The sequence below is a fragment of the Pogona vitticeps genome, chromosome 10, assembly GCF_051106095.1.
Source record: "Pogona vitticeps strain Pit_001003342236 chromosome 10, PviZW2.1, whole genome shotgun sequence".
In the NCBI taxonomy this organism is placed as follows: domain Eukaryota; kingdom Metazoa; phylum Chordata; class Lepidosauria; order Squamata; family Agamidae; genus Pogona; species Pogona vitticeps.
Window position 1 is genome coordinate 26,003,299 of NC_135792.1, and position 20,443 is coordinate 26,023,741.

The 20,443-nt window shown below is 49.2% G+C and overlaps 1 protein-coding gene across 1 annotated transcript in view; it reads left to right on the forward strand.

Annotated features, from left to right (window-relative positions):
• GLG1 (golgi glycoprotein 1) overlaps nt 1-20,443 on the forward strand; it is a 46,351-nt gene extending 25,908 nt beyond the window's left edge. Inside the window, exons 6-26 of the mRNA XM_072980816.2 lie at nt 130-201; nt 1,075-1,258; nt 3,356-3,570; nt 5,575-5,696; nt 6,059-6,160; nt 6,637-6,790; nt 7,889-8,026; nt 8,552-8,638; nt 9,254-9,316; nt 10,316-10,429; nt 10,878-10,966; nt 11,093-11,210; nt 11,934-12,026; nt 12,686-12,823; nt 13,992-14,115; nt 14,728-14,870; nt 17,242-17,343; nt 18,058-18,165; nt 18,562-18,682; nt 19,114-19,220; nt 19,480-20,443. Coding sequence (XP_072836917.2) covers nt 130-201; nt 1,075-1,258; nt 3,356-3,570; nt 5,575-5,696; nt 6,059-6,160; nt 6,637-6,790; nt 7,889-8,026; nt 8,552-8,638; nt 9,254-9,316; nt 10,316-10,429; nt 10,878-10,966; nt 11,093-11,210; nt 11,934-12,026; nt 12,686-12,823; nt 13,992-14,115; nt 14,728-14,870; nt 17,242-17,343; nt 18,058-18,165; nt 18,562-18,682; nt 19,114-19,220; nt 19,480-19,647 — 2,562 coding nt within the window. The 3' untranslated portion in view covers nt 19,648-20,443. The remainder of the gene's footprint in view (nt 1-129; nt 202-1,074; nt 1,259-3,355; nt 3,571-5,574; nt 5,697-6,058; nt 6,161-6,636; nt 6,791-7,888; nt 8,027-8,551; nt 8,639-9,253; nt 9,317-10,315; nt 10,430-10,877; nt 10,967-11,092; nt 11,211-11,933; nt 12,027-12,685; nt 12,824-13,991; nt 14,116-14,727; nt 14,871-17,241; nt 17,344-18,057; nt 18,166-18,561; nt 18,683-19,113; nt 19,221-19,479) is intronic.

Here is a 20,443-nt window from a genome sequence, read left to right on the forward strand (position 1 = left end):
CTGGGCATATATTTGTATCTTGACTTAACTCGCTTCTTAGGTTTAGAGACAGTATGCATTCTGCCCAAGCTTCTTGGAACGTGTGATCGGATTACCTGCATGACCAATACTGTTTCTCTTATTTCCTAGACCGAGGCTGGAGAAGGCAGGGTATACAAGTGTCTCTTTAATCATAAGTTTGAAGAAGCTATGAGTGAAAAGGTAGGTATTTTCTCCCAGCTGACCAACTGTTGAGTGATTCTTCCTGCCTCCTTGAACCCCAAAGCCTCCGGGGTTTTTGACCTGCATGATTTCCCATGGCTACCATGCAGAGGATGGAAAATCCACTCACAATGCCGCTTGATGTTAGCTGAGGGTTGGCCAGTTTCTATTCAGACTAGATATGTACGTGAAGGGGAGAAAGGAGATAGAGGTGGAAGATTAAATCTCAAATTCAAACTTATCCTTAACCTTTTGGAGGGGGGGTGGAACAAGCTGTATCCGTGGTCTGTGTCCTGGGGACAAGCTGCCCACCGCTGAGACAAACAGTTGTCTTTTGTTGTGGCAGTTTAGCAAATAAGGATTGGGCTCACTTACTGAGCTGGGTTGAGCCTTGGGGTGGGCTGTTTATTTTATCTCAAGATACTAGGGCTTCAAGGTACATTTTTACTTTCCGAGAGGGTCCGTATTTTGACCAAAGGCATCCCAAGGGTTAAGAGTTCAGGTGCAGTGCTTCTCGAGTCCCTATTGATTTCGAACGGTGTGAAGTGAAATAGGAGTTGAATTGCCAACCTGTCTTGCAGTTTTTCACGAGTTCTGTTTCTGTTTTAAGTTCCTCACCACCCGCAACATAGATCTCTGACTTTTCAAGAAATAATGAATTACAATTGAAATGTGGGGATACAAAATGGCATTAGCAGTGGCTTTTCTACACCACGTCCAGCCCTGTAGCTCTCTCTCTCCACCACCCCCCACCCCTGTGTCTGTTGACAAATGCAAGCCAGGTTGCTAACTTTTGAGTGACAAAACTGTGGTGTGTTAGTGCTTCTCAGAGGTGTCGGGCAGACCATTTGACATCTTGCTTGTTCTCCTCAGTGTCGTGATGCGTTGACCACCCGGCAGAAACTGATTGCACAAGATTACAAGGTCAGCTATTCCTTAGCCAAGTCTTGCAAAAGTGACCTAAAGAAGTACCGCTGTAATGTAGAGAACCTTCCTCGTTCCCGAGAGGCGCGTCTTTCCTACCTACTGATGTGTTTAGAATCTGCTGTGCATAGAGGTAAGTCCCGCTCTCCTCAGCATCTGTTTTGTGGTAGGCGCTGCGGGGCACACCGAGGAGAAACGGCATGTTGTCGGTATTCTAGTAAGATTGGACACACATGAAAGAAAAATCATGTACAGTAGTGCCTCGCATAGCGAGGTTAATCCATTCCGGATTAACCTTCGCTATGCTGAAGCATCGTTGAACGGGGCAGGGAATTCCATTGGAACGCATTAAACATGGTTTAATGCGTTCCAAATGGGCCGAATACTCACCGTTCAGCGATGCTTCTTAATGGCTGGCAGCCATTTTCGCGCCCTCCCCTCACTTAACGAGGGCGCGAAAACGCTGCGCGTGGCCATTTTGGGCCATTTCCGGGCTTCCGGCGGCCATTTTGTCTGCCTAACAGCTGATCGTCGGGCTTCGTTTTGCGAAGATCGGTAAGTGTTTCGCTTACCGATCTTCGCAAAGCGAATTTTGCCCTATTAAAAAAACGTTGAGTGATCGCATTAGCGATCCCAAAAAAGGGATTGCTATGCGATTTTGTCGTTGTACGGTGCGCTCGTTAAGCGAGGCACCACTGTACTGAGGAATATGTTGCTTTAGCCCACATGTCTGGTGTGATGGAGGAAAGAGACCGTGATACCAAGGCAAAATTGATTTTGTTTGAGCTGGCACAGATTCATCTGTGTGCCTTCCTTCACATGAACAGCGTTTCCTCCAAGCACTTATACAAAACAGTAGGAAACTGTTGCTGTAAATGGAAATACCTTCTAGACTTCAGGAAGCCACTGGTTGTCTCATAGACGGTTGCAGTTCCGAGACCCTGTTCCTTTTTTTTGCAACCCCTCCCAGTGTGTTGCACGATCTTTCCTTCCAATATTCCTGCCTCGTTGTTCCTTTCTGAAGAACACCTGACATGAGACTGTTTTGACCCCTCGTTTTTGTTTTTGCGGAGAGCCAGATCAAGGGCCTATTTGTGACAAAGGAGTCAACTTGCTTTCTGTTTTCTGACGCACCCCGAGTTCTCTGCTGTCAAAATGTATTTATGTTCGAGATGTACTGGTGGACTTTCCTTTGACAGTTAGTAGCTTCTGCTTTTGATGGCACCTCCTGGAAGCCTTAGCTTAGCACGTCCTTGTGTTGCGCACTAATTCTCAAATTAGAGGAAAGGCTAGGTATGACAGAGACGGTAACAGAACTGGCTCCTGTGCTAAAGCCAGGTCTGCAGGCCTTTCTGTCCTACTGTATGTCGTGTTTGGCCAGCCACCGGAGAGACAGGCTTTTAACCTTGGGCCGTGCTCTGTTATCTCAGCTGTGCAGTGCTGGGAAGGATCAATCTGTTTTGTTACCTCTGCCCTGCAGCACTCCTTTTCGCTAGTTGCCACACCAAGGAACTGTTTAGCAATTCTCTGGTTATATTTAGGCACTTCCGGATGATGCTAGCTCGTTGAACCCATTTCAGTCTGACATAAATCACGGTTATGAGGTGGGAACTGCCTGACTCTCTTAGGTCAAGAGAAAGACAGAGCGGTGCATCCTTGTTTGTTCCCCTGGCCCTGTCAGCAACTTTGGATGAGCTGTACCCTGACCTCTTTCTGCCTTGGCTAAATTGAAATTATTTTTTCACATCTGTCTGCTTGCTGGGAGATATAGTATGGAGGGACATGGTGAGCTGCCATTCCTACGTAGGCACAGGATGGTCGGTTCTGATTCCCCTTTTTGTGAAATGCAAGCCAAGCCTGTCTCTCCTGAACTGATGCTTGGCCATGGACCGGTTAAGAGACAGTTAATAAAGACCCAGTCCAGACAAGATGAAAATGTTGTTCAGTTAGCTAGCCAAGACAATTACAGTCCCTTAGGAAGAGAAGTGTAGAGATCCTCATCCAGAGTGGCTCTGCCCTTACACTGCCATCTGCTGGTATGTCAGCTGTGTCCTTACCTGGGTAGAGGTAGTCTGGCAGCAGTTATCCATGCAGGGGTGACCTCCTGCCTGGATTATTGCAATGTGTTCTGGAGAAGGGGTACCTTCCGATTCCCCTCTGCCTGTTCTATTGCTCCACTGCCTTGGCTGATGTCTGATAACCTGCGTCGTCTCCCCTGACTTCCCTTCAGGTCGGCAGGTGAGCAGTGAATGCCAGGGAGAGATGCTGGATTACCGGCGCATGCTGATGGAGGACTTCTCGCTGAGCCCAGAGATTATCCTGGGTTGCCGCACCGAGATCGAGCACTACTGCTCAGGGTTGCATCGGAAAGGGCGCACCCTCCACTGCCTGATGAAAGTCGTGCGCGGAGAGAAGGGCAGCTTAGGAGTCAGCTGCCAGCAGTCGGTGAGATTGTGTTTGCGGGGGGGGGGGGAGAGCCCATCTCACACATCATAAAACTCACAGAATTTTTAGTGTCTGAGTCAGGAACAACCGTCTTCACACCTTGAACGGAGTAAAGGTTCTCCAGCATCAGCAGGATAGGTCTAAAGTTGGAGGAGGAATTGCTGAATAAACACGCACGAGTCCGCTCTGATAATTTTGCAAGGACTCCTGCTGCAATATATGTTTGCTCATGCAATGCAGCACCTCTCAAGATTTTATGGTGGGGAACGGCAGGTTGCTCGATTCATACCCCCTTCTGGCAACTTAGCTTCAGTTCCCGATTATGGCCACTTTGATGTTTTCACTTAGACGCTGAGGTTGGAGCTGAGATGTCTCTGCGCTGCCCCCACAGCCTTGGCACAGCCGTACTGAATAGGTTTTACTCAGCGCCCTGCAGCATATTTTAGGGGCTGCAGCACAGTGGGGCTGCTGTCCTGGCATTTGGCACTTTGTTTCTTGAAAAGATCTCGACTGCCAAGAAAGCAAGGGAACACCCATCGTGTGCAAATCTTGTCCAGTGGCTTTGTTTGTGGAGAAATAAGGAAGTAAAACAACCTATGACCAATGCATGAAATGTACGCCCTTGTCCCCCTCCCCCAAAAAAGCAGCGTAGTTCGATAAATATATCTCTAGCCAGGTGAGATCAGGTGTGTAATGCAGAGCGCTGAGCGGAAAACCAGCACCGTCTTCCGGCTGCAAAGCTCTTCCAGGAAACCATGACATGATAAGCCCAAAAAACAGACCTGATTTTGGTGGGAGGAAAGAAAGCCTATCCTGGTGTTGAGTCGAGTCCACATTTCCCATAGCGAGTGGTGTCTGTCCGTGGCCTTTATAGGTTTCGTGGTCTCTTCGGTGTTTCATGGCGAGAAGCTTGGCCCCCCTCGTTTTGCTGCAGTTGTAGGAAAACGTGGAATAGCTGAGGCGTGACGCTCCCTCCCTGAGTCACTTCAGCAGCTTTGGATCCTTTGAAAAGGAGACTCTCTGCCAAAGGTGGCTTTGAAACTGCTCTTCCCCACATGGGGGCCCTCCAGAGGCCTTTGACTCCACCCCCCATTCTCCCCTGTAGGCATGGAACCTTTATGCCTGCTGGAAGTGATGAAGGTTATAATTTCATCCATCCAGAGGGCATCACTCTAGGAAAGACCATTCTACACGGAAACACAATTTTTCTGCTCGGCTGACTCTCAAGAGTTACTGTGGGTTTTTTTACAGATGTGTTTCCTGTGTTCCCCTTTTACTCCCACCCCCAAATGGAACCAGTAGGTGGCTTTATCTATTGCTCGGCCACCTGTATTGGCTTCAGAATCTTGTTGAGGGAATAGATGCCATTTGCTGGGAGGCCTCTGAACGCCAGGGCAGGTAGCCAGCATGGGGCTCGTGTACATTATAAGGGCCTTTGTAGGAGGCAGAGGGGAAGCGGTGCCTTCTTTCTTTCCTGCCTTGGCTCTTTCCCCTCTCATTTCCTCTTTGGGGAAGGAGGACAGTAAAATAGTGCACCTGGTTTTTTAAAATTCTCAAAGAGGTAATGGGGGAAATCCTTGGGGTTGCCTGGACCCCACCGGGTTGTGTTAGACAGTATGAGCTGGCTCTTTGCCTTCCTCCATTAAGTCTGCCATTTCCAGAGGCAAATGCAGTAACTCTGTTGTGCCTGAGTCATGGGCAAGGGAGAGCGCTTTTCTGTTTGGCACAACCCTTGGCTGCAAACTGTACTTGGGCTTGAAAGATAAATCATCCACTCAAATCCTGGCTTTGCCTTACAAACCATTGCACTTTAAAAAAAAATGTGACGGTAGCTCTCATCCCAGGGGAAGTTTGTTTTGTGCTTCTGGAGGAAGTCCCTGAAATTAACTGGCGGACAGGAGCCAGTGCCGTTAGCTTTGCAGTTCTGCCAAGGAGAGAAGCCGGAGATCTCTCGGAATGGCTGTGCCAATCTTGTTAAACTCCCCGTCGCTCTTCCTCCTCTAGCTTCAAACACTGATCCAAGAAACTGACCCTGGCGCTGATTACCGCATTGACAGAGCTTTGAACGAAGCCTGCGAATCCGTGATCCAGACCGCGTGCAAACATATCCGGGCTGGAGACCCCATGTAAGTTAACCAAGCGAGCACGTTCTGGAGTTCCCTAGTTTTTGCTGCAATGCACTGCTTGTATGGCATAGGATAAAAACGCCAGAGAAGATGGATCCAGGGTGTCATTTGCAGATGTGGACTTTGGGTGAAAGGACTTCTAGGGGGACCTTCTTGAAATTATGGCTCCCGCTTGCCTCTTCTTAGCCTTGCCAATGCTATGTGTTGTGGGGAATAGGGCGAGCCGGTGGGGAGGCTGCCTCCACAGAGAGCAGGCAGCTGCTCTTTCCCTCTCCCGCCTGTGGGGCTGATGGGTGCTCTGTCGGAAGTGAAAGCATCCAGACGCGGCACCTCTGGGCTTGACTTCCCTCTTCCTTTTGTAGGATTCTGTCTTGCCTGATGGAGCACTTGTACACAGAGAAGATGGTGGAGGATTGTGAACACAGACTCCTGGAGCTCCAGTACTTTATCTCGCGGGATTGGAAGTGAGTGCGCCCTCCCTCTCCCTCCTTCCCTCCCTCCCTCCCTCCCTCCCTCCCTCTCTCTCTCTCTCTCTCTCTCTCTCTCTCTCTCTCTCTGTGTGTGTGTGTGTGTGTGTTGGGGAATGCACATCCCTTGCCCTCTGCAAGGGGGCTTTTAACTCCACCAACCCCTTGGAAAGAAAGTTTGGTCAGAGAGGTGTTGAGTTGCATGATCTGGAGTGGATTTAACTCTAATCCTTCCCTGGCTCCAGTTCTCTCACATAACAGATAAGACTTTCTTTTAGAGCCTGAAACAAAGGGGAGCCATGTGGTCAATAAAAATAAAATGCAAATGCAAAAATAGGTTTTTTTTTCAACCTCTGTTATATTTCAGAGGTGAGAGATACAGGGCTATAAGGAAATGCCATGATCCTGGATGGGGTGGGCCAGGCACAGCCTAGACTCTAACGGTGACTCTGTGGCTTCCTCCGCTCGGATAGATTGGATCCCGTCCTCTACCGCAAGTGCCAAGGAGATGCCTCTCGGCTTTGCCACACCCGTGGCTGGAACGAGACGAGCGAGATGATTCCTCCTGGGGCCGTCTTCTCCTGCCTGTACAGGCATGCCTACCGCACAGAGGAACAGGGCAGGAGGGTAGGTGCTTAGCACTCCTCCTGGATCAGGAAATGGGATCAGCGAGCATCCTGGAGGGTTTGTCTCTGGTTCTCAAGGTGGTTTTTGAATATTCGCAAGAGAGCAGATAGGTTGAGCAGATACTTCCTGGAGGGGGGGAAAGGGGGGGAAGGGGAGAGGGTTACTCACAGCCCACTTTACAAGCCACTAGGATGTTTTGTGATTCAGCCAACTTAGCTGTGAATTTGGCCGGTCTTCTCAGGAACCTCCCTCTGTGGAGTGCTCTGCATGCCATTCTCAGGGTCGTTACTTTGCTCCCCTCCTCGGAGACGAGGGCACTCCAGAGCTGAGATGTTCTTGGCTCTTGATAACTTATCTGAAAAAGCAAAAGCTGCACAACATGCCCCTGTCTTTCAGCTCATAAAGAAACCAACACTCTGCTTCTCTGCAAACCTAATAGATAAGCTTTTGAGAGAGAAGGGTAGAACGTGCTTCTGCCCCGGGCTTCCTCAACTGGGCATGTTCTGGGCTCCTGGGTGCTGGCTTTGCTCTGTCATTATGGAGCTAGCTTTGTAGAGGAGTCTTCCTGTCGGTAGCCAGAGGGGCACCTCTGCAGTCTTGCTTCCTTCACCCAATGTTTAGTCTTTAGGGTTTATGGTTCTCGAGTAAGCCTTATGATGGGCACCATGCACAGTTGCCAGTCCATGTTAAGACTTTCCAGGTTAAAAAAAAAGCTTGCCCTGGCATCTCAGATCTCCCTGAGTTCTGCTACCTGGATGATTGGAGCTTGCCTCTGCCCTTGTCGGGGGCCTTGTGAGCCTTGGAATGCTCTCTTTTTAAAGAAGAAGCCCCTCCTCATTTGTGCTGTAACTGGGCTTGGTTAATCTGCCCATTTTTGGCACCTTGTTCAAGCCCATCTTTTCAGCTGGGCCTGATGAAAACTGCCAGGCCAAATGGCAAGGCAAGCCAGCATCTGAGAGGCTGTAGCTCTGGACCAGTGAGTGGAAAGAGGCCAAGAATAGCCGTAGAATTGCTGCCTGCATCGGGAAGGGAAAGTCCCCAGATGGGGGTAGCTGGGAGTGCTTGTCCGGAACAGATCGGTATGTTTGTGCTTGGCAGCTGTCCCGAGAATGCAGAGCAGAAGTACAGCGAATCCTGCACCAGCGTGCCTTGGCTGTGAAACTGGATCCGGCCCTCCAGGACAAGTGCATGACCGATCTGGGGAAGTGGTGCAGCGAGAAAACGGAGACGGGACAGGTATGCGGAGCATCCGTTTTCCTGGTGCTTTCTCAGGATGGAATCGGGGAGGCCCTTGTTGTCTTGAAGACAGTGTTTCCATGCCAGATAACGATGTGGTTCAGTACAGGGTTGGGGGAAAGAAAAGGGGGGGGGGAATCCACTGATGTGAGTTTGATGGGTTGCTACTCTTTGGATGAGGTGTGGGTCGTGGTTTGTTCAAGGTGGAGGAGGAAGGGCTAGAAGAGAATTTATGAGTTCTTGATTGGCCTAAAGCCTCCCTGTGGTGGTGCTCCAGAGGCTGGCGTTGGACATAAAACACAGCTTTGGCAAAACAGTGGGTGACGGAGGTAGCAAAGCAAAGGAAGGAAAGGTGCAATCGTGGCAGAACAGGAGAGCAGGCCTGTCGTCTCCGACACTCACTTATAAAACCAGTCAGCACAGAGGTTGCTAGAGGCACAGCATGGGGCCTCTGTTGGATTCTGGAGGAAGAGAGAGCAGGCGGATCTGTTCATATTCTGCGTTAAGACTCTTGGCTTTATTTAGGAACTTGAGTGTCTTCAAGATCACCTGGATGATTTGACTGTCGATTGCAGAGATATTGTTGGAAACCTTACCGAGCTGGAATCTGAGGTGAGTAGGTTTTGCCTCTCAAGGGGGACTACCGTGGGGCAGGGGTTGCCCTTGACTTGGTTTGTTGCCCTCAAGGTCTTCAAGTGGCCAACATTTTATGCCATTCTGTTGATGAGATGAAGACGGAAGAGGCTCAGATCTTAATGAGTTGTCCTAAACAAAACCCAAGCCTGTGGTCATTGAAAAGTGTAGCTTGGTAAATGATTTCTTTTCTTTTATATTTTTCTCTCTCTTCTTTTCTCTTCCATCCCTCCCTCCCTCTTTTCTCTCTCTTCTGTCTATCTATCGATCGATCGAGGTGGTGCATCATTTTGACAGGCAGTCTCTTTTGAAAGCCTGCTAAGCTTTGGTCAAATCTAGCTGGCCTGTAGTTAACAGTGTCAGACTTTGAGAAGTGCTTGTTGCAACCAGTTCTTGCTCCCCCAGTCATCTTGTGTGCAACTGTGGGAGCTGCTTCCTGACTTGCATGTCGGGAGGAGGGCAGCCAGGCATTGAGGATCCTGATACGCAAGCATTCCTTAGACAGCAGCAGTGCAGACTTCCTTAGGATAAGCTCCGCGTTGAACAATCCGGCATGAGCCCGGCCAGGCTAAATGCTGTCTCTCCCTTTAACAGGATATCCAGATAGAAGCCTTGCTGATGCGAGCCTGCGAGCCAATCATCCAGACATTTTGCCATGTAAGTGGCTCTTGCTCATATGTCTCCATGTTGGGTAGTGAACAGGGCATAGAGTTCCTCTCCTTCAGTCTCTGTTATGGGAACGCTTCACCTGCATGCTTTGTGGTGTGACATTCCTGTCCCCCTTAAATTGTACTTTCAAGGAACATCCGCAAGTGCGCAGAGGGCCTTTCTGTGTCCCCTTTGCTCAGCTTCTGGAGGATGATACTCAAGCCGCAAGCTTTACTGGGTTGTCTGAGCTTTGCTGGCGCCACTTCTGTTGTATTGTAGATTTTCTTTCTTTCCAAAAGCAATTTTCTAACTGTGAGCTTAAGCTTGGTACTGCTTTGGGGAATATCTGCTAATGTCTCCCAACACCAGGAGTGCCTGTGTGGGATTTGCTATAATCTAAGGGAATTTTAGTGCCTTGTGTAGCTCCAGGGTGCTCCTCATTCTGGTTAAAATTGGAAGTAGAGAAGTCTGTGTTTTTGGACCTACAGAATTGTAGTCTACAAATGCCGTTTCCATGCCTCTAGTCAAAACTGAAACACATTAGAGGGTAGAGGAGAAAATATGCTCTGGGATCGAAGAATCCGGCTGTTCTTGACAACTGTTCTTCTGGACTGCGTGACCACCTAATATTTTTGTATGTTCCACCTCCTTGTGTCACAGAACGCCTAGGTGGCATTTCACAGGCCATTTTTCTTTTTGGCTTTGTGGGAGCATGTAAAACGTGGCACTGCCTGGTATGCTTTGGAACTGGCACTGTGTGCCTGCATGGTCAGTGTGGACCTGGTACATGTTGCCTTCAAAGGGTGTGGTAGTTCTGGTGCCCACAGGGCCCTCTCTGGCTATTTTAGCCATCAGATTACAGTCACAGTGGAGAGCAGCACTATGCATTCCTGGTCTTTAAATTACCGGTCTCCTTATGTTCGTAACCAGAGTGTAGATGTTGCCAAAACGGGAGTCGGTTCCTTGCAGACCATCCATCCCTCTCTTATTCCCACATCTCCCATTCAGGAAGTGGCAGACAACCAGATCGACTCAGGCGACCTCATGGAGTGCCTCATTCAGAACAAACACCAGAAGGAGATGAACGAGAAATGTGCTGTTGGCGTCACACACTTTCAGCTGGTGAGTGCGCCTGGCCTTCCAGCATCCCTGAACTTAGCGAGATGGGGGAGCCACCCACGTCCTTCTCCTCCCATGAAGGCCAGAGTCTTTCCAGCTGGGAGGTGAGGCCTTGTCCCTTTCGCATCACCCCCTTGGCTTGCTTGCCCTTTAACATACTTCCAAAGTCTGGCAGCTGTGGATTCTCCTATCATGGCCCGGGAACACCAGGCGGGACCCTTTTAAGTTGACAAGGCTTGTGACGAGTGCTTGGATACTGGACTGCAGCTCCCATGGATCAGAGTAAGGCGGGGTGTCTGTGAAGGTGTTAAACGGGCATCCTCTTGAACTCACCTGGGTGGAAGCACCTGGGAAAAGCTTGGCGGTTGCCACATTGGATTCTTTGCCAGGATTCTTGTGCCTGACTTTGAACAGTGCCTGCTTGGTTTTTATCCCCCCCCCTCCCCACTAGGTTCAGATGAAGGATTTCAGATTCTCGTACAAATTTAAAATGGCCTGCAAGGAGGATGTGTTGAAGCTGTGTCCGAACATCAAGAAAAAGTAGGTAGAACCTTCCGCCTTGTGGGTGTTTCCACCAGCAATTTAGGATTTCTTCGCTCGAGGGGTTGGAGGCAAGAGAGCCTTTGTTGTGGCTGACTGGAGCTAGAATGCCTCTTTCTTCTCCAGGGTGGACGTGGTCATCTGCCTGAGCACCACCGTGCGCAATGACACACTGCAGGACGCAAAGGAGCACCGGGTCTCCGTCAAGTGCCGCAAACAGCTTCGTGTGGAGGAGCTGGAGATGGTAAGAGGGCCCCTTTGCTCCCACCAGAGTTTCTTGAGAAAACTCAGCTGGTGCTCCTGTGAAAAGATGTGGCATTCCCTCCAGGCTATGTGGCTTCTCTCTTATGTTCTAAACTGGGCTTGTGGCAGGGTTTTTTCGGCTTTTCTAGACACCGGGCCACCAGAAGGCTCCCTCTCCTCACTGAACTGATGCTCTTCCCAACTCCTGGAGTGGCAGAATTTTGCTCAGCTGGCGTTTTGGGACCAGTCTATTTGAAAGACCTTACCAGTTCTGCTTTGTTTTACTTCTCAATAGGAATGTTGTTGTTGTTTTTTTTAGCACTTCCTTGTGTAACCAGTAGTTGAGGAGCACACGCACGCACACACACACAGATGGAGTGCTTCGATCATTGGTTGGCCTTTGCTGTATCTCTCAGAGGTCTAATTATTGTCTACCAGGAACTGCCTGCATGGCACCTAAGAGCGTCCTAAGTCTGTGCCTCCCACGCTCATCTTAAGACTGTGTTTAAATTCAGACTTTGTGGTTTCAGCGGCAAGCTGGCTGCTCCCGCTCCCTCCTCCCCTCACTGCTCTTCTTTAATGTGTTCATCTTTAATTTTCAGCCCGATGAACATTTCTGCTGAATGCTAAAACTGACTGTCTGTTTTTTTTGGGGGGGGGGGATTGCCTGGTCCTGTTCTGCTGGTTCTAGACCTGAATTTTAAATTTCTACTTTGCTTTGCAGACAGAGGATATTCGTTTGGAACCAGACCTTTATGAGGCGTGCAAAACAGACATCAAAAACTACTGCCAGAACGTTCCGTATGGCAATGCTCAGGTGATGGGCCTTTCTGTTTTCGTCCTCCCTTTAGTAGCTTGAGAAACCCACTTGTCCTCTTAAGAGGGATGGTGTCTGAAGCTGGTCACCCTGTGGAGATTGGGACCAACATTTCCAGTCCTGCTCTGGCACTCCCACTCTGCTTTCCCCCACCTCGGTTCCACTAGTATATTCCAGGACATCCCTCAGACATTTTATTCTTACCTTTCCTCTCAGTCCGCATGTCGCTCAGACTGTCCAGGTTCAAATTTCCATAGGGATTGTCTGAAGCAGAAACGGCTCAGTTTTAAATTTCATCGTGCGTTTAGATTATAGAGATAATGGTTTTCAACTTGCCTCTAGTTAAACTTCCGTCCACTGAACCTCTTCTCTAGGTGAAGCAAAACCAGTCCAGGTTTATGTGTTGCCTTCAAAACCACCACTCCCTTTAGCTGTGAAGCCTAATTTATTTGTCACCTGTATCAGGGTAACGTCCCATCACCCTCGTTATCCCTCCTCTTCCAGATGAAACATGGTTTAACACCGTGTGGCACCAGGGATACCTTTTCGTTCCTCTGCTTCGTGTTGTTCGGTCAGTGAGTCACTGGCTGACTCCCCCAGTCTGTCTCGGCAGTGCCGCCTCTACTGGCTGTTTCCTTAGTGATGCGATGTTGTTTCAGATTATTGAGTGTTTAAAGGAAAACAAGAAGCAGCTGAGCACCCACTGCCATCAGAAGGTCTTCAAACTCCAGGAGACAGAAATGATGGATCCAGAATTAGATTACACCCTCATGCGTGTCTGCAAGCAGATGATTAAGGTAATTATAGTTGATTAAGGGCAGCTTGGTCCAGTGATGAAGCCTAGTTAAATTACAGTGCACCTTTTCACTGATGTATATCAAACATCTTTTTAATGGGGATCCCGAAAAAGCAGCATACGTGGGGAACAGGAGGGGGAGAGAAGAGTTTATCTGTCTTCTGCGCAAAAATGTGTATGGGATTAATAATGTGAATGTGGTTTTCCGCAAGAGCGAGACCGCAGAAGAGAGAACATGGGTGGCAGATCCATAGCAATCAAATGGTTCTTTTCCATGGTCTCTGTGAACCACATGTGTGGCCATTTCTGCACTTGCACACAAAACTTCTTAGAACATTTTAGAACAGCATCCCCCACACTCTGCACACACCCCTGCGACTAGTGGTGACCCCTCAATTCCCTGAAGGTCTGAGGCCTTCCGACCTCCTATGGATCCAGTGAGCCGGTTTAAAAACTGCATTTTGTGGGCCAACAAAATCCCCCTCACCCGCGGACATTCAGAGTGTTTCTGCTGCCTATATGAGGGGCACCAGAAACACGGACTTGCCAGCATCGCCCCAAAGTTCACAGAGGTTGCAATTAAGAGCCAACCGTCCCGTCTCAAATTCCACCTGTGGGGAGAAATCATGTCAGGCGGGTTGGTTGGGTATCTCGACAGGCCTCCTCCGTTCCAGCAGTGTCTGTGTGTAAGACATCCTCCAAGTGAATCGTGAGGGAAGCTTTCCAATATTAGCCCACTGCCAAGTCCAAGGACAGTCAGAGACCAACAGGGGAGGAGATGGCAGAGTTGCCGTCTCTTGATACCAACAGTATACCATCGACCTCAAGGGTGCCTCTGTAAAACCCATCACCCACACAAAGAGACTGTGTAATCGTCGAGAGGGGATCCCCACCGCATTGCTCTGGTGCCCTGCCCTCCTCCTGCCTGGGGCCCTCACCAGCACCCAAAGGGCGTTTTCCTCTACCCTTCATAAGTTTCCCTGGAATGCCCAGGGGAACCTGCCGAACATGCCTCTAGGGTGAATCTCTCAAAGATGCTGGCTAGATCCTCTTTCTCTGGCTTTGCTGCTCTTCACCTCTCCTTAATTCAGAGGATGAGGGTCACGGCCAGGGATGGGAAAGGGCTTGCTTCCCCCCCCCCTAAAATCATTGCTCCCGTTTGTTGGCAGAGGTTTTGCCCAGAAGCGGATGCCAAAAACATGTTGCAGTGTTTGAAGCAGAACAAGAACAGTGAGGTGATGGACCCGAAATGTAAACAAATGATCACCAAGCGCCAGATTACACAAAACACAGGTAAGGGCTGTCCTTTTGTTTGTTTGAATTAGTCTGGGTCAGGAAGCTAGCTGGGAAAGCTTAATGGGCAGGCATTTGACAGCTGTGTTGTATCCAGTATTTGGAGAAAGCCTGTAGCCGTGGGTCATGCATTTACAACCACCATGCCAAATTCTGTGCCAAAAATCTTGATCTTTTGAGCAGTAGAAAACAGACAAATGCATATCGTGACTCTTGTTTTTCTGTTTGGTATAAGTACAATGGTACAATTCAAAACTAGAAGGGATATTGGAGGTTATTTTGTCTGGGGCCCCCTCCCCTCTGTGTAAGAATCAAATGGATTTTGAAAAGCACAGTTTACACCTGCTTTCTTCACTTTTTCTGTACTCTCTTGGTGCAGAGCAGGGTCCAACAGTTAGTGGCATCAAGTGACCCCTCCATTGTAGGATGACTGATAGATGCAGTCCTGTGTGCAGATGTTTTCCAGCAAGTCAAGCAGTCATTCGACTGCTGGGAAAAGCCATTCAACCAGAAAACTCAAAACTCAGTGGAAGTTGTACAGTTCCGCGGAGGGCACCTCCTTCCTAACCAACGGGTCAGGAATACTGACGCCACTCCTTTCCATTTTGCTAGACTACCGCCTGAATCCGGTGCTGAGGAAGGCATGCAAAGCAGACATTCCCAAATTCTGCAAGAGCATCCTGAGCAAGGCCAAAGACGACTCCGAGCTGGAAGGAGAGGTCATCTCCTGTCTGAAGCTGAAATATGCTGACCTGGTGAGTGAGACCCACACGGGTCCCTTCCAAGCCGAGGGGCAGAGGCCCCCTGTTCTCTTGCCCTGAATGGACCTTTGCTCCTTGGCCAGTCGGGTAAACAAACATATTGAAAATAGAGGAAGGCTAGATCCTGCCTAGAGGATGCTTTGGCATCAAAAGCTTAAAATCAGTGAAGTTTCTTTGAAAAATTCCCAGGGTGGATGGGTTGCGGTTTGATTTAGTGGGGGTGGTGGTGGTGGTTAAGAATTCATAACTGAGCTGCTGCCATGTTTTCCCAGTAGCTAGAAATGTTTGAAATGACCATTGATGTGGTTTATGGTTGTTAAAACATTACGTGCCAAGAAGAGATGACAGCATGTACTGCCATACAGAGTGCAATTGTGTGTATAGTGGGGGGTGGTGGGTGGTGGAGGAATAAATGTTAATGCTACTTTGATCATCTGCCAAATCTCAACATTGGGAATTTTTTAAAATAGACATGGGCATGAGTTTCCGAGAGCAGTCACCTGAAAAAATCATTTGCACCACTTGAGCATCTTAGTTTGACTGGCTCAGGATCCGTGTTTTTTTTTTTTTTAAAAGAAAAGATAAATGCCTGTTTGAAAGTGGGAAAATTTCTGCCCCACAAATGATGTGCTTGGCCAAAAGATGTCATAAGCCAGGCCATGGCTGTTGAAAATGCTAAAGTCGAACTCTTGAGATGAGTAGATAGAAAACGGAGTAGGGATCCCTCGGCTTCCTGTGGTTTTTGCCCATGCTTGTCTCTCTTCAGCGCCTAATTGTTCTGTTCTTTCTCCTCCAAATATCTAGGGGAGATTGGAATAGAGGTAAGATAGGCAATGGGATCTGTGCGCTCCGGGAGTGTGGGATGGGTGGGGGAGCTCTGTTCCCTTTCTCTGTCACTCTTGAGAAGCCTTCCAGAATTCCCAGCTGTCAGAAACTGGCTTGCGTGTGGCTGCTTCTGGCATAATGGATGTGACGGTCGTTAAGCTCCTGCCAAAGCTCAGGTTGCTTTGAGCTGCTCCCTCCCCCAAATGAAGCTGCTTTGCAGGCAGCGTCTTCCCCAGATGGAAGAATCCTCCTTAGACTGGAAGCTAAGGAAACTGCCTTTTTCCTGCCAAAAGTGGTTCTTAAGAAACATTTTGGCTGAGCAGACTGTATATCGCAGAAAGTACATCATTGCTACGGGACCTACTTGGAAGATTAGGTTTTTGCTCTAGAGTATGTTCATCAGTGAAGCTGCCTAAGCAGAATTTGTCCAGGTGTGGGCATTGTTGGTGAACTCATGAATTTGCCCCTCTCTGGTTTCCTTGGGTCATGGTAGCGATGAGGGAGAAATGTAGACTTTATAAACCAGTACATGAAGTGGTGCAGTTATTCTGCCAGTATTTTCACCTCTCCAAATGTTCTGCCATCAAAAAATGTGTGTAATGAGGGGATGTTACACAGAAAGACCTACGTTTTAGAGGAAATGTGCAAAAAAAAATGCACATGAAGGTTAACGATTTCAAAAAGCCCCAGAAACTGGTGCACGGGTGGGTGAAACAAATGTTTTACAAGAAAGAGTGAAACTTGGTGATATAATGATAGGGAGCCCCTTCATATTTCAGCTGCTCTAGACCACAGCTGTTAGCCAGGCTGCCTTGCGTACCTGCGAACGTAAGCTGTGTGTGAAACAAAACACTCGCGTGTGCACCGGGGAGTCTCCTTTCATGTTCTGTCCTAGCAGAATAGGGCCCTTCCGATGTTGTTGGGTTTCGGTTCCCATCAGCCCCGACTGGTGTCACCATGGTGAGAAACGTTGCCGGGGGGAAAGGACTGCAGTCCAAAAACATCTGGAGGGAAAGAAAGGCTTCACGTCTCCCCAGTTTATAGAACGACTGTGCCCATCGGTGCCACACAGAAGGGTCCGTGGGCTGCAGCCCTCAGTGGCCATGCTTGTTGATCTGGGGAGTAAGTGAGTGAGTGAGTGAGGCAGTTTTCGGGCAAAGAGGCTGGCCGGCTGGCCACTGAACCCCTGTGCTCCCAGACTTCAGATTTTCACCAGCAGCATTCAGGGAGCGGGGTGGGGTGGGTGGGTGCAGTGGCACATGCACATGGTGCATTGGTGTTAGACATTCTCCAGCCTGTCCTCTCTCTTGCTCTGCTCCTTTTCCAGGGACCTCATGCTGTAGAAAAGAATGGGAGATAGCTGCTGGAGTTCTTAATTTGTTTTCTTCTAAGTAACAAGAATTGAAGGTGCCGGGATCTACTCCAAGGCGTCATTTAGCTGAATGGCAGAGAGCAACTCTGGTGTTACACGTCAATAAGCCTAGATTCTTTTCCTTGGACAGGCCTGGTATAAACTGTGCTTCTTTTGTCCTCTTAATAGCGTCTGTCTCCAGACTGTGAAGATCAGATTCGAGTGATTATTGAAGAATCCGCTCTTGATTACCGGTTAGATCCTCAGCTACAGATGCACTGCTCAGACGAGGTGGGAGTTCTCACATGCAGTCCTGCTTCATCTCTCTCTCTCTCTCTCTCTCTCTCTCTCTCTCTCTCTCTCTCTCTCTCTCTGTGTGTGTGTGTGTGTGTGTGTGTGTGTTCGTGTGCGCACAGTCTTGGAACTCTTGGTAGCCAGTTGTGAACTGTGGCACTTCTATACTCTCCAGGATGTAGCAGCAGCTTTGTGGTCTTCCTTTTTTGTACCTAAGGATGTGAGTTGCAAACAGTGGATTTGTAAACAGAGCAAAACTGTTCGGCAGATCAATGCAGGATCTTACATAGAAAGTGTTCATGTGGAACTAGGGTGCCCAGAATCAAGTTGAAAACATCTAGGCGTGTAGCTAGGTATGCATGTGTTTGGGTGGGAAATATTTATGGGACGTCTTCAACACATTGCAAGTCCGTAAATGATTACTTTACACATTTGATTCCAGGCAGCCTCTGCAGTAGGGAGCCATCAGGGGGGTGGGTGTCCCTGCCCCTTCTCTGTTGCTTGCACTGTAAGCTTTTGCTCAGTGCAGTAGGGCTAAAATGTTAATCAGGAATGAGCTATTACTTCCTATCCAAGAACAACTTCTATTCAGCCACTCATACACTTAAAAAAACCCAAAACATTAAATAAGTGTATTGGTTTTCTTCCATTGGAGGGTAATTAATACCATGCAGATTGTGTATCGTTATGTCCTTTGTATTTTTTTTAAAGATTTCTAGTTTGTGCGCAGAAGAAGCGGCAGCCCAGGAGCAGACCGGGCAAGTGGAAGAGTGCCTGAAAGTGAACCTGCTAAAAATCAAGACAGACATGTGCAAGAAGGTAAGGAAACTGGCGCCGGGGGGGGGGGGGGGGAGCATCTCAGTCTTAATTGTTTGTGAAATGGGGAAGAAGGCTGTGAACACAGAGGGAAGCTTCCCGGAAAGCCTTTATGCACAGCTCAGTCAGCGGCGGCTTCACCCGCTCAGTGCACTCCTCTGATGTCAGAACAGGGTGGGCTGCTTATCGCATCCACACCAGCGCCCCGAGGGCTGCCCCACGGGATCCCCAGCCCCATCAAGCAGCTGGCTGTGACCCGCGAAGCCCTGAACGATTGTGAGATTACTGCCCATTTAGCTACCCCAAGAGTGCAACTTTCCCCAACCGCTTGGGTCTGATGAAATACACTGAAATGTCCAAGTCGCGATGCTCACTGTGTTCTGGTCTCCTTCCCTCCAGGAGGTGCTGAACATGCTGAAAGAGAGTAAAGCGGATATCTTTGTGGATCCTGTCCTCCACACGGCCTGTGCCCTGGACATCAAGCACCACTGTGCAGCCATCCCTCCAGGAAGAGGGCGGCGTAAGTCTCCCACCCACTCTTCCACTCTTTCAGGAATCCGTTGGTTCCTGATGTTACCCTCTTAAACGTGCTTGGGCTTGCTTCCTCTTGTGCCTCTGACTTAGGGCCAGGTCCATTTGTTAAAAACTGCAAAGGCCTGGAAGAGTGTGGGTGGGCAGGAGAACACGTGATCTATTTTCAAAGCACCTTTCTGGATTTCCAGAATTTAGAGGTACCAGAGAAAAACATGTGTAACTACTTTCTTTTCATATTACAAGATGGTTTGATGTGTTAAGAACTTTGTCAGTTCTCCCAGTGCTGGAAAACAAGAGCCATATTTTCCCAGTGGATCCGGAGAACTTCTGTGGCCTCAAAGAGGAAAGTCTTTCTCTCTCTCTCTCTCTCTCTTTTTCTTTCTTTTTTTCTCTTGTGACGGATTCTCTGTTCTGCAGAAATGTCCTGCCTGATGGAAGCCCTGGAGGACAAGCGTGTGCGGTTACAACCGGAGTGCAAGAAGCGCCTTAACGACAGGATTGAAATGTGGAGTTACGCTGCCAAGGTGACCGGGGCCACCTGCTTTCTTCCTCTGGGTGGGAAATCAAGATGGAAGCCCCTGTCTTGGAAGTAGTGGGCTTTTGAGAGATCGTGGGAGACGGGACAGGTTAAGTCTAGAGACACACCTTCCCTGTTGGATGGGTGGTACCAGTACAGCCTGTTTGTGGACACTGGGGAGGGAGGGAGGGAGGGAGGAAGGAATTGGAAGGAAGGGCAGGGCAGGGCGGGAGAGTGATGGCTTTTTCTTTTTCCCTGGCTCCTAGGTGGCCCCAGCAGAAGGCCTTTCCGATCTCGCTGCACAAGTCATGACTTCTCCGTCCAAGAACTACATCCTGACTATGATGAGCGTGAGCATCTGTGTCCTCTTCCTCATTGGCCTGATGTGTGGGCGCATCACGAAGCGAGTGACACGAGAGCTGAAGGACAGGTAGAGCCTGCCTGGCTAGTGACACGGAGGAAAGAGGAAGGAAGGCCTGCCCACCATTGCCCAGTTTGTACAGCCCTCCTCTGTATAGTCTCCCCACCCACCTCACTCCTCTCCGGAGAGGACCAGCCAACTAGAGCAGCAGCAGCAGCAGCAGCGCCACCGCCGCCACCACCACCACCTGTCAGCTGAGTTTTCCACCTCGTCCATGGCATCTCCACTCCCAGAAAGAGTTGGCACGTGCAGAGTCTTGGCGGCCCAGCCAGCAGCTTCGTTACCCCATCGTTAGCGACTGTTGTTTGCCTGCCTGTAGACCAGTTTTTTTCTCTCTCTCTCTCTCTCCTCTCTTTTTCTTGTATGGTTGGAACTGCCTTCACTCTCCAAACCAGACTGATGACCTGCAGCTCAAGAAGGTTTTTAAAGTCAATTTTTAAGGATTTATTCCAGGCATAATGTTGGGCAGTGGGTGTTGGTGGAGAAATGTTTGCGTTCCGTGGGTTGGTAGGAGGAACTGAGGGGAAGGGACATCAGCCACCGCTCACAGCTGGCCTTGCTTTGGACTTTCGGTTCATCCTTATACAAGCCTCTTCAGCTTATAGTCAGCCAGCAAAAGTTGCCTCCAGAAAACCATCCTCTCTACTGAGCTCCTGCTCTCATCCTGCGTGTGTGTGTGCGTGCGTGCGTGTGAGTGAGTGGGCGAGTTTTCTTTTATGGCCTGTTCTTCTGTTTCTGCCAAAAGGCAATGCCTTTCGTATTTTCCCCTCACCTTTGAGATTAATAAAACACTGACCAGAAGAAAGAAA